The sequence below is a fragment of the Saccopteryx leptura genome, chromosome 2 (assembly GCF_036850995.1).
Source record: "Saccopteryx leptura isolate mSacLep1 chromosome 2, mSacLep1_pri_phased_curated, whole genome shotgun sequence".
In the NCBI taxonomy this organism is placed as follows: domain Eukaryota; kingdom Metazoa; phylum Chordata; class Mammalia; order Chiroptera; family Emballonuridae; genus Saccopteryx; species Saccopteryx leptura.
In genome coordinates, this window is record NC_089504.1 from 246,308,793 (window position 1) to 246,321,833 (window position 13,041).

The 13,041-nt window shown below is 46.2% G+C and overlaps 1 protein-coding gene across 1 annotated transcript in view; it reads right to left on the reverse strand.

Annotated features, from left to right (window-relative positions):
* LOC136395741 (anaphase-promoting complex subunit 5-like) overlaps positions 1–12,771 on the reverse strand; it is a 33,378-nt gene extending 20,607 nt beyond the window's left edge. Inside the window, 5 exon segments of the mRNA XM_066371014.1 lie at positions 6,008–6,158; positions 6,161–6,205; positions 7,473–7,576; positions 8,626–8,705; positions 12,531–12,771. Coding sequence (XP_066227111.1) covers positions 6,008–6,158; positions 6,161–6,205; positions 7,473–7,576; positions 8,626–8,705; positions 12,531–12,737 — 587 coding nt within the window. The 5' untranslated portion in view covers positions 12,738–12,771.
* Positions 12,772–13,041: the final 270 nt, after the last annotated feature.

Here is a 13,041-nt window from a genome sequence, read left to right on the forward strand (position 1 = left end):
ATCAAATCAGTGATATGGAAGATAAGGAAGCAAATAATACCTACTCAGAACAGCAAAAAGAAAAGAATCCAAAAATATGAAAATAATGTAAAGAGTCTCTGGGACAACTTCAAGGGCACCAACATTCGCATCATGGGGGTGCTGGAAGGAGAAGAGAGAGAACAAGAAGTCAAAAACCTATTTGAAAAAATGGCAGAAAACTTTCCTAACCTGGTGAAGGAAACAGACATACAAGGCCAGGAGGCACAAAGTCCCAAACAAGATGAACCCAAAGAGGCCCACACTAAGACACATCATAATTAAAATACAAAAGGTTAAAGATGCCTGACCAGGCTGTGGCGCAGTGGATAGAGCATTGGACTGGGATGCGGAGGACCTGGGTTCGAGACCCCGAGCTCGCCAGCTTGGGTGCGGGCTCATCCGGTCTGAGCAAAAAGCCCACCAGCTTGAACCCAAGATCGCTGGCTCCAGCAGGGGGTTACTCGGTCTGCTGAAGGCCAGTGGTCAAGGCACATATGAGAAAGCAATCAATGAACAACTAAGGTGTTGCAACGTGCAATGAAAAACTAATGATTAATGCTTCTCATCTCTCTACATTCCTGTCTGTCTATCCCTCTCTCTGACTCACTCTCTGTCTCTGTAAAAAAAAAAAAAAAAAAAAAGGTTAAAGACAAAGAGAGAATCTTAGAAGAAACAAGAGAAAAGCAGTTAGTTACCTACAAGGGAGCTCCCATAAGACTGTCAGCTGCCCTGGCCAGTTGGCTCAGCAGTAGAGCGTTGGCCCAGTGTGTGAAAACCCCGGATTTGATTCCTGGTCAGGGCACATAGGAGAATCAACCATCTGCTTCTCCACTCCACCCCCTTCTCTCTCCTCCCTTTCTGCAGCCATGGCTCGATTGGCTCAAGCAAGTTGGCCCCAGGCGCTGAGGATGGCTCCATGGCCTCACCTCAGGTGCTGAAATAGCTCAGTTGCTGAACAATGGAGCAGTTGCCCCAGATGGGCAGAGCATCACCCTATAGGGGGGGCTTGCTGGGTGGATCCCAGTTGGGGTGCCTGCGTGAGTCTGTCTCTCTGCCTCCCCATCTCTCACTTAATTTAAAAAAAAAAAGATTATCAGCTGATTTCTCAGCAGAAACTTTCAAGCCAGAAGGGAGTGGCAATAAATATTCAAAATGATGAAAAGCAAGGACCTACAACAAGATTACTGTACCCAGCAAAATGATCACTTAGAATCAAAGGACATACAGAGTTTTCAAGACAAGAAAAAGCTAGAGGAACACACCACCACCAAATCAAGAATTACATAAAATGTTAAAGGGTCTTCGTTAAGAAGAAGGAAAAAGATAAATAATATGAACAATCATATGGCAATAAACACATATTTATCAACAGATGAATTTAAAAAATAAAAGAAGCAGAACAGAAACAAACTCATAGACACAGAAAACATTTTGACAGTTGCCAGATGGGAAGGGGTTGGGGGGATGGGTGTAAAAGGTGAAGGGATTAAGAAGTACAAGCTGGTTGTTACAGAATAGTCATGGGAATGTGTGCTGCAGAAGGGGGAACATAGTCAATGACAGTCTATGGCTTGTATGGTGTTGGATGGGTACAGATTGACGTTCCTGTCTCTCTCTCACTCTCCCTTCCTCTCTCTGAAGTCAATAAATAAATATTTTTTAAAAATTTCTAAAAAATCAATATTTACTCATAATTAACATTTGTATAAGCTGTTAAGAGCTTATATTGTACAAGCTCTTATAACAATGTACCATTAAGAGTTCTTGGCCCTGGTCGGTTGGCTCAGCGGTAGAGCGTCAGCCTGGCGTGCGGGGGTCCCGGGTTCGATTCCCAGCCAGGGCACATAGGGGAAGCACCCATTTGCTTCGTCACCCCCCCTTCCTCTCTGTCTCTCTATTCCCCTCCCACAGCCGAGGCTCCATTGGAGCAAGGATGGCCCGGGTGCTGGGGATGGCTCCTTGGCCTCTGCCCCAGGCACTAGAGTGGCTCTGGTCACGGCAGAGCGACACCCCGGAGGGGCAGAGCATCGCCCCCTGGTGGGCAGAGCATCGCCCCTGGTGGGCATGCCAGGTGGATCCCGGTCAGGCGCATGCAAGAGTCTGTTTGACTGTCTCTCCCCATTTCCAGCTTCAGAAAAATACAAAAAAAAAAAAAAAAAGAGAGAGATCTTCAGCCTGACCTGTGGTGGCGCAGTGGGATAAAGCGTCGACCTGGGACATTGAGGTCGCCGGTTCGAAACCTTGGGCTTGCCTGGTCAAGGCACATATGGGAGTTGATGCTTCCTGCTCCTTCCCCTTCTCTCTCTCTCTCTCTCTCTCTCTCTCACTCCTCTCTAAAAAAAAAATAAATATTAAAAAAAAAAAAAAGAGTTCTTCAATTACAGCAGTTCCTGGCCCTGGCCAGTTCGCTCAGTGGTAGAGCATCGGCCTGGCGTGAGGAAGTCCCGGGTTCGATTCCCGGCCAGGGCACACAGGAGAGGCGCCCATCTGCTTCTCTACCTCTCCTCCTCTCCTTCCTCTCTGTCTCTCTCTTCCCCTCCCGCAGCCGAGGCTCCATTGGAGCAAAAGATGGCCCGGGCGCTGGGGATGGCTCCTTGGCCTCTGCCCCAGGCGCTAGAGTGGCTCTGGTCGCGACAGAGCGACGCCCCGGATGGGCAAAGCATCGCTCCCTGGAGGGCGTGCCGGGTGGATCCCGGTCGGGCGCATGCGGGAGTCTGTCTGACTGCCTCCCCATTTGCAGCTTCAGAAAAAAAAAAAAATTACAGCAGTTCTTAAACTCTTTCATGCAAATAATATATAAGCAGCTATTCTAAAAAAATGCTTCTGAGGTTAAAAAACTTGGGGAAAATTGTATACCCTATCTTGCTTGGAGATCATGATACACATTAGAAAAATTCAGTAGAAAGAAACTTTATTTACTTAGGTTTTATGTACCATTTACCAAACTCATCTGTACAAAGAAACCTTCTCTCAGCCCTGGCCGGTTGGCTCAGTGGTAGAGCGTTGGCCTGGCGTGCAGGAGTCCCGGGTTCAATTCCCGGCCAGGGCACACAGGAGAGGTACCCATCTGCTTCTTCACCCCTCCCCCCCTCCTTCCTCTCTGTCTCTCTCTTCCTCTCCCGCAGCAAGGCTCCATTGGAGCAAAGTTGGCCCGGGCGCTGAGGATGGCTCTATGGCCTCTGCCTCAGGCGCTAAAATGGCTCTGGTTGCAAGGGAGCAATGCCCCAGATGGGCATAGCATCGCCCCCTGGTGGGCATGCTGGGTGGATCCCGGTCGGGCGCATGCAGGAGTCTGTCTGAATGCCTCCCTGTTTCCAACTTCAGAAAAATATAATAAAAAAAAGAAACCTTCTCTCATATCTCTGAAAGAAGCACTAGTGTTCCATAGAAACCATTTTGGGAAGAGATACTCTAATATTCTCTTGATTTTATTTCTGATAAATATTACCTAACAATCCCCAATGTGGTGTATCAGCTTCAGCAAATACTGGAGCTGTCAAGAACCAGCCCTGACCAGGTCTAACAGAGATCAGTGACACAATAGTGACCTAGAAGGAAATGAAAAAAAATTTCACAGGCCAACCTCTCAAATGAAAAACAGTTAAGTGTCTGGGCAGTAAACCTTTTTCTCTTAACATATCGCTTAAACAAAATAAGCCCAAGGTTTGAAATAAATATGGCTGTACACAAAAAGGCTTAGAGACAGATGAGAATCTGAATGAAATTGGACACAGCACTACTGGTCACACCCTCCTCTAGAACCCATGACATTCAGTAGTACCAAATGCTTTATGTACTTAAACCCATTCTCCCCCAAAAGATTTAGGATAGCTTATAATAAAGGACAGGGGAGCAATAAGGGTGATAAAATATGAGAAAATCAGAATCACGCAGAGTAACATTGCTACAAGTGAAGACAAATTGAGTTATTACAAATGCAGATCACATTCGGCTCTGGCTTCCGTGCTGGCAACCGTGGCCGACATGTGCAAGTTTGAGAAGAGCAGGTAAAAATTCGCTGGCCCAAACCATCCTTTAGTGAACCCGCCTTTACTTCCTCAGGACCTCACAGGGGAAAGTAGGAAGTAAGAAGCCATAGACATTTAGGCCCTGGCCAATTGGCTCAGTGGTACAGTGCCAGCCCGGCGTGTGGAAGTCCCGGGTTCGATTCCCAGCCAGTGAACACAGAAGCACCCATCTGCTTCTCCACCCTTCCCCCTCTCCTTTCTCTCTATCTCTCTCTTCCCCTCCTGCAGCCAAGGCTCCACTGGAGCAAAGTTGGCCTGGGTGCCGAGGATGGCTCCATGGCCTCTGCCTCAGGCGCTAGAATGGCTCTGGTTGCAGCAGAGCAACGCCCCAGATGGGCAGAGCATCGCCCCCTGGTGGGCATGCTGGGTGGATCCTGGTCGAGCACATGCGGGAGTCTGTTTGACTGCCTCCCCGCTTCTAACTTCGGAAAAATTAAAAAAAAAAAAAAAAAGAAGAAACCATAGAGGCATTCAACTTAGGGAAAGGGCTACCCATTTAGCAAAAGGGCTCACGTATACCTTGTTTATGAATACGGTTATCAGCTGAGACAGAATTTTAGACTTACTAGTGCTATAAATCAAGTGCACTTAACCTGGGTCCAGGATGGGCTTGAAGGAATCCATAAAGCTTGCAAAACTGCATGCAAAGTCTGTAAGAATGTCCATTTTTTAAAAATTTTATTTATTTATTTTAGAGAAGAGAGGGAGAGAGAGAGAGAAAGGGGGTGGGGTCTGAAGGGATGCAAAGGCAGAGGAAACAGACATAAACAAACATGCAAATAAATGTAAAAAGTTACTTAGTGCTGAGAGCACCGAAGGAAATAGAGAAGCAGGAGGTATCTGAGGTGGCGGTACCTGAGACACGTGGCCAGGAAGGCCTGTGTGAGGACACCGGGGTGGGACCTGAAAGGTGAAAGGGAAAAGCGACTGAGAAGCCGGGGAAGAGCATACCAGGCAACATGAGGCAGAAAGCAGTGTGGGTAGTCCAGAAACTGGGAGCAAGCCGGGGCGGTCAGGCGGCCACAAGAGGAGGGCGGGGAAGGAGGAGGGAGGGAGGGTGACAGGGCCAGGCCCCACATGCACTGGGGCCCTGGCAGGCCTGGAATTCCATCTAAACCCCAAGGCCAGTCAATGACGGTTTGGGGAAGAGGAGTGCCATGAAGTGCTTTGCATTCATAAAGGTCCCTCCGATTGTAAGGAGATAAGAGCGGAGACAAGGAGACCGGTTAGGATGAGAGACCACAGGGGCGCAGGGGGCAGCAGAGAGAGGTGAACTAACTCCAGACACACTGTGGAGGAAGGACTGGCTGTCAGAGCGAGGACAGGGAGGGACCAGGGCCACTCCTGGCTTGAACCATGAGGCACGCAGTGCTACCCTGTCCCCAGTGCTTTCATTTCAGTAGGCACTCACTCCACAGATTCTCACTGAACTAATCAATTCTTAACTCACTCTGATGTAATGAACACTATGGTCAGGGTCCCAGCAAAAACAAAAGGCACATTCAAATGGGGTAAACTGAGAAGGGTTTAGTAACAGACCACTTGAAACATAGGGGCAGGGGACAGAGAAACCATAAGAGACAACAGTCCCTGAGGCTGGTAACACAGGGCCCTTCCACGCCAGGCCTGAGAAATCTTCCTTGTTACCCGGTGCAGAGAGAGAGCCACCTGATAGGAGCTGTGACCTTGCAGACAGCCCACCATGACCATGAAGGAAGGGAGCCAGTGACTCAATTGCCTGACCTCACCCTCCCTGGCCCTCCAGATAGCGCACAATGCCTCCTACCAGAAGTCAGAGGGCAGGGAGCCCAGTGACACAGCCTGTAGGGGTCAACTTCCCGGGTCTGAAGGGGCAGACAGGTAACAGCTAGTATTTGCACGCTGAATTAAAGGATTCACCGTGCCTGTCACCATGCTATTTCGCAGGAAAGGGACCCCGTCAGAAAAACCCAAGATACCTTATAGGCACGTCAAGTTCTTCTTTTTCCATTTTTCTTTCGCCCTCTTCTCTGCTAGTCAGCTCCATATCAGCATCCCCCACGGTCTTTTTCTCACCATTTTGGAAGTACTGTTGAAGGGCAGTGTATAGTTTAAACACTTGACTGAAAAAAGCTTACTGTAGGCCAAGATCATGTGATGCAGAAATAAACCTACAAAATAAGACACAGACAAGGTGAAGACATTAAACGAAATCCGGATACACCAATTTGATGACTATTTGTTGTGATTCTTCCTTCAAAAGAATCCTAGAGACACTTGAAGTTGCTATTCCCTCCGCCTAGACTGTCCTTCACCCACCCTTTACAAATCTGGTTTCTTCTTATTTGGGGCTCAGTCCTCCCACCCCCACTCCACCATCTTTGTCCACTCAATATATATATATTTTGTAGCTGTTACAACTATCTGAAATGATTTTATTTACTTTTTCCATCAGGCCAGAATGTAATTTCCATAAAAAGGAGGTTCAGCCTGACCAGGTGGTGGCGCCATGGATACAGCGTCAGAGTAGAATGTGAAGGATCCAGGTTTGAAATCCCGAGGTATCTGGCTTGAGTGCAGGCTCATCAGCTTGAGCACGGGGTTGTTGGCTTCAGTGTGGAATCATAGACATGACCCCATGGTCGCTGGTGTGAACCCAAAGGTCACTGGCTTGAGCAAGGGGTCACTCACTTGCTCTGCTGTAGCCACCCCACCCCCGTCAATGAGGCACATGTTAGAAAGCAATCAATGAACAACTAAGGTGTCACAACAAAGAACTGACTCTTCTTATCTCTCTCCCTTCCTGTCTGTCCCTATCTGTCCCTCTCTCTCTCTGTCTCTGTCACACACACAAACACACACATACACACACACATACACACACACACACACACACGAAAAGGAGGTCCATGTCTATCTTATAAGTTCAGATCCTGGCACATAAGAGAGATAGCAATAAATAATTGATGTTGAAAAACAAAAACTACCATGAAAAAAAGCCAGGTGGATGGAGCATGGATAGAAAGCTAAGAGAAAAACATCATGTATGCCCTCACCTTATAAACTAGGGCACTCATACATTCTTACTTAACTTCTCTTCATAGAAGTTTAGTTGGTAACCCTGACTTAGAGTTGTGAAACGCAGACAAGTGGTCCAGAGGACTGTGGGAAAGAGTTGAGAAATCCTAAAAGCACACCCCGTCCCACACCCCCGACCAGGCTAATACTTTGACTATTATAGACAAAACAGAATATGCTTTTCCACAAGACAATTATTTAAACACAGATCAAAATGGCAAGGCAACAAACACAAACTAACACACGTGCTACATCCACACTGGCTTTGCTCAGACACTGCAGAGCAATGATAGATGTGGTTGAGAAAGCCGCTCACATCAATGAACACATTCTCTGCTCTCCTCAGATCTCCATACCTATCTACTACACTTGTTTTGTGGACATCTGGTTCAATTCCAGAAAACGAATCTGACAGGTCATCAAAAAATTGTTCCATATCCTTCAATTCGCCTTCAGCCATCAGTTTGATTCTGAATGAGAAAATCAAGGTGCATCTTTTAGGTAGGTCCTTTGAACAGCTTCCCATGTTTTGTATTTATCTGAAATCATCTAGTTTAAAAGCAATCCAGGGTTTCAGATAAAATGGTGGTATATAAAACCAACTCGATAACCTAAAATGTCACTCTCATTTCCTGAAAAGTATCATTGTTGTTTTCTTGATCATAAAATTAATCAAAGTAACACATCATCCAATAAAAAGGGAATTCTCTGCAACAATTAAAAAGAAAGAAGTAGCCTGACCTGTGGTGGCGCAGTGGATAAAGCGTCGACCTGGAAATGCTGAGGTCGCCGGTTCGAAACCCTAGGCTCGCCTGGTCAAGGCACATATGGGAGTTGATGCTTCCAGCTCCTCCCCCTTCTCTCTCTTTGTCTCTCCTCTCTCTCTCTCTCTCTCTCCCTCTCCTCTCTAAAATGAAAAAATAAAAAATAAAAATAATAAAAATAAAAAGAAAGAAGTAGAGCCAGATAGAAAAATAAATTCTGAAACAGTACGTTTAATGTTAACCATTCTTCAAAAAAATTAAAAGTACTTAGGAAAACAACCTAAAATAATAAAAGATATATTTTGTAAAAGAATTAACATGTGCCTTTTTCATTTTCATCTACTTTGACATTTCTATACAGAGAAAAAAATTGGCCCTGGCTGGTTGGCTCAGTGGTAGAGCGTCGGCCTGGCGTGTGGGAATCCCAGGTTCGATTCCCGGCCGGGGCACACAGGAGAAGCGCCCATCTGCTTCTCCACCCCTCCCCCTCTCCTTCCTCTCTGTCTGTCTCTTCCCCTCCCGCAGCCAAGGCTCCATTAGATGGCCCGGGCGCTGGGGATGGCTCCGTGGCCTATGCCTCAGGCGCTAGAATGGCTCTGGTCGCAACAGAGCAACACCCCGGATGGGCAGAGCACCGCCCCCTGGTGGGCATGCTGGGTGGATCCCGTTCGGGCGCATGTGGGAGTCTGTCTGACTGCCTCCCCCTCCCTGTTTCCAGCTTCAGAAAAGTACAAAAAAAAAAAATTTAAGTTTACCTGATCTGTACTGAATTTGCCAGCTGAGGACAAGATTCTTCAATTAACTTGTATAGTTTAGACAATGTAATATCTGGGCCCTGAGTAAAGAAGATATGGAAGTTACGAACACATTTTAAAGAGCTGGAGATATGATAAACAGCAGCAAACATTAATTCACATATCAATCCCTCTGCTTTTTTTTTTTTTTTTTTTTTAATTTATTTATTCATTTTTAGAGAGGAGAGAGAGAAGGGGGGAGGAGCTGGAAGCATCAACTCTCATATGTGCCTTGACCAGGCAAGCCCAGGGCTTTGAACCGGCAACCTCAGCATTTCCAGGTTGACGCTTTACCCACTGCGCCACCACAGGTCAGGCAATCCCTCTGCTTTTTTTATTATTATGATTGATTTGAGAGGGGGAAACATATATCTGTTCCTGTATGTGCCCTGAACAGGGATTGAACCGGCAACTTCTGCACTTCAGGATGATACTCGAATCAACCAAGCTATCCAGCCAAGGCTCAACCCCTATGCTTTAACAATTATTTCAGCCTGACCAGGCGGTGGCACAGTGGATAGAGCATCGAACTGGGATACGGAAGAACCCAGGTTCGAGACCCCGGGGTGCCAGCTTGAGCAAAAAGCTCACCAGCTTGGACCCAAGGTCACTGGCTCGAGCGAGGGGTTACTCAGTCTGCTGAAGGCCCACGGTCAAGGCACATATGAGAAAGCAATCAATGAACAACTAAGGTGTCGCAACGAAAAACTGATGATTGATGCTTCTCATCTCTCTCCATTCCTGTCTGTCTGTCCCTATCTATCCCTCTATCTGACTCTCTCTCTGTCCCTGTAAAAAAAAAAAAAACACAATTATTTCAAACATGAAATCTCAAGTCAGAACAGCGGGGGAGACTATTTAAAATGATAAAGTAATAAATACTGAAGTTTGCATAGCATTCTCATTTAGTCAGTGGAATGGTTTTAAAAGGGGGGAAACAATTAGTAGCCTGATAATCCAGCTATGGGGTTGCTGCTGCCTCTGCCTGGATAGTTAGAGGCTCAAAGAGCTGGCCACTCCCCACTCTATTCCCACTCGGCACAGGGCTCTGGGGACAGGAAATAATAATAAATAAATAAATAAATAAATAAATAAATAAATAAAAAGGGGGGGAGGAACAGTCTGATCAGGCAGTGGCGCAGTGGATAGAGCGTCAGACTGAGATGCAGAGGACCCAGGTTCGAGACCCCCAGGTCGCCAGCTTGAGAGCGGGATCATCTGGTTTGAGCAAAGCTCACCAGCTTGGACCCAAGGTCACTGGCTTGAGCAAGGGGTTACTCGGTCTGCTGAAGGCCCGCGGTCAAGGCACATATGAGAAGCAATTGATGGAAAACTAAGGTGTCGCAACGAAAAACTGATGATTGATGCTTCTCATCCCTCTACTTTCCTGTCTGTCTGTCCCTATCTCTCTCTCTCTCTCTGTCTCTGTAAATAAATAAATAAATAGGGGTAAAAACATACAACCTGTAGTCCAAGGATGTACTGTTCCTTCTTCCTTAGTTTTATAGTCATGCAAAGTTGTAGCCTCCTGAGCCCTAGTTTCCTACATACATAAAATGGAAATAATAACCATTTCCCTTGTTTGTGGCAAAGATTAGGTAAGATCATGCAAAATTCTCTGTGAACTGGAAAACACTATACAAACATAATAATGTTGTCATAAACATAATCTCCTTTGGTTCTTTCCCAAAACCTCATAAATTAGGTAGACATACTATGTGTCCAAGTCCACGTAAAGTACCTTTAGAGACAGAGAGTATGAAACCTCTGCTATCAAAACTATAATCTAGACCGGGCCAAGTTGCTCAGTTGGTTGGAGCATGGTCCTGATACACCAAGGTTGCAGGTTTGAGGCCTGGTCAGGGTAGACAAGAAATCAACCGAGGAATGCATAAATAAGTGGAACAACAAATCAGTGTTTCTCTCTCTCTTCCCTTTCCTCTCTTTCGCAAACAAAATTTTTTTTTAAATGGAAGACTACAATCTAATTGAGATTTAAAACTAAACACTGAATCTTTTTTGGAGAGCAAGTTGATAGCATATATGCCAATTATAGAGGTGGCTAGCCCAGCAATTCCATTCGAGGAAAAGTATGTCCAGCATGCATTGTTTGAAATTAACTAAACTGAAAAGAACCTGTAAGTCCATCAATAAAGAATTAACTTATAGTTAATCATAAATACATTTATCTTAAATTAATTAAAATTGAGTTAAATTATTTCCCTTCTTACTGTGGAATACAATGCAGCTGTTTAAAAGAATGAGGTGGGTCTACATTCCAATGTGCTGACATGCAAAGAGCTCTAAGACTTGCTAAGGGAAAGGAGAGCAAGCTGGAGAATAGAAGCAGCAATTGTGTAAAAAAATTGTAAGCAAAATTAAAAGGATACATGTATACATACTAATAATCATATGCATCTACTTATCTTTATGCACATGCAAAAGGTCTAAGAATCATTCTGAACTACTACTCAATAAATAGTTGAATAAATCAATCTTAACAGTAATAATCTCTGAGGAAAAAAAATTTCACTCCATGAATTTTAGTATTCTTTGAAGTTTTTACACTAAATCTTTGTGTATTGAGTAGTTAAAAACTAACTACTTTTGAAAGCCAAACAATAAGGAAGTGGGGTCTGGTTGGAACATTACTAGACGAATTCTGCATACACTTTGATTAAAACTATCTAATAAGCAATGGAGCACACTGATACTACTTGGCACAATTCTACTTGGGGTGCACCATGTTCAGAGATACCTAAAATCATGAATATAGACATCGTTACTCAGAATAATTTAAACACCTTTGATAAGGCCCTGGCCGGTTGGCTCAGTGGTAGAGCGTCGGCCTGGCGCACAGGAGTCCAGGGTTCGATTCCCGGCCAAGGGCACACAGGAGAAGCGCCCATCTGCTTCTCCACCCCTCCCCCTCTCCTTCCTCTCTGTCTCTCTCTTCTTCTACCGCAGCCAAGGCTCCATTGGAGCAAAGTTGGCCCAGGCACTGAAGATGGCTCTGTGGCCTCTGCCTTAGGCGCTAGAATGGCTCTGGTTGCAATAGAGCGACCCCCCAGATGGGCAGAGCATCGCTCCCTGGTCGGAGTGCCGCGTGGATCCCCGTCGGGCACATGAGGGAGTCTGACTGCCTCCCCATTCCCAACTTCAGAAAAATACAAAAAAAGGAACCACATTAAAATAAAAATAGCCAATACTGACTATTTACTGTGTGTCACACACTACTAAGTACTTCCTTCCCGTGGATCTTCTAATTTAACCCAGCCATCCCATGACCTAGTTGCCATTATTATTCCCATTTTACAGAAACCTGAAACCCAAATAGGCTGGAGAACTTGCGCGAGTCCCACAACTTAGTAAGTGGTGGAGCTACAACCTGAATCTGCAAAATGAAATAAATCATGTAAAATGCTTGGCACACAGTAAGTGTTCAATCGATGTTTACTGTTAGTTTTATGTCATTATTACTACTTATTAAGGTCCTCTAGGGCACGGAGCCCATATGATCCGTCTGTGTCTCACACGCTCAGGACTACGTATAGTCAGCCCCATTCTACAGAAGACGGAGGATCTAAAATAATAATAATAATTTCAGATCCATAATCAGATCCAAATAGCCCCGGTCACTCAGCTAACAAATACTGGAGGCATGGAGGCAAGATATGAACCTGCAAAAACATGCATATGAAGCGCCAGGCCTTTTTTTTTTTTTTAATTTCCCCCCCCCTGAGGTCCTCCAGGGCTAGAGAGTTATCTGATGGGCCCCGTACCCCCAGGCCCAGGTAAGTGGCCAGCAGAGAGCAGGTCCTCAGGAAAGGGTTGCTGAAAGAGCGGGAGCCGGCGGGGCCCCTCACCTGCAGCAGGGGCAGGAGCAGCTGGTTGAGCCTCCGCCGCTCCATGAGACTGACAGCAGCCTCGCCCGTGCGGCCCATCTCGTTCAGCAGCACCAGCACCGCGACCTTATACGGCGTCACCCAGTCCTTGATGCCGAACACGTTGGCATGCACTACCCCATTGGTCATCATGGGGTTGAAGTAGAGGCTTTCGTGGACACTGGCCATAGTGCCCGGTGACTAAGGCCTGGACCACCCCCCGCTCCCGAAGCCTCACACGACCGAGCTCCTCCTCAGCAACATTCCACTCGCACTGCCTCCCCCAGCCCGGGACGCATCCCAGGAAACAAGCTTCTTCTCGCTCGCTGAAGGCGGTTGGCCAATCAGAGCATCCAAATCAGTGCTACAGCCAGTCATAATGTCCCAGAATGCCGTTAGGGGGCGGGGACAAAGGCGGTGCACCTAAAAACCAAGTCCCTACAGAAACTCTTGCGGAAGGAGAACGGGTTCCCGGGCGACTTTAACTTAGGAC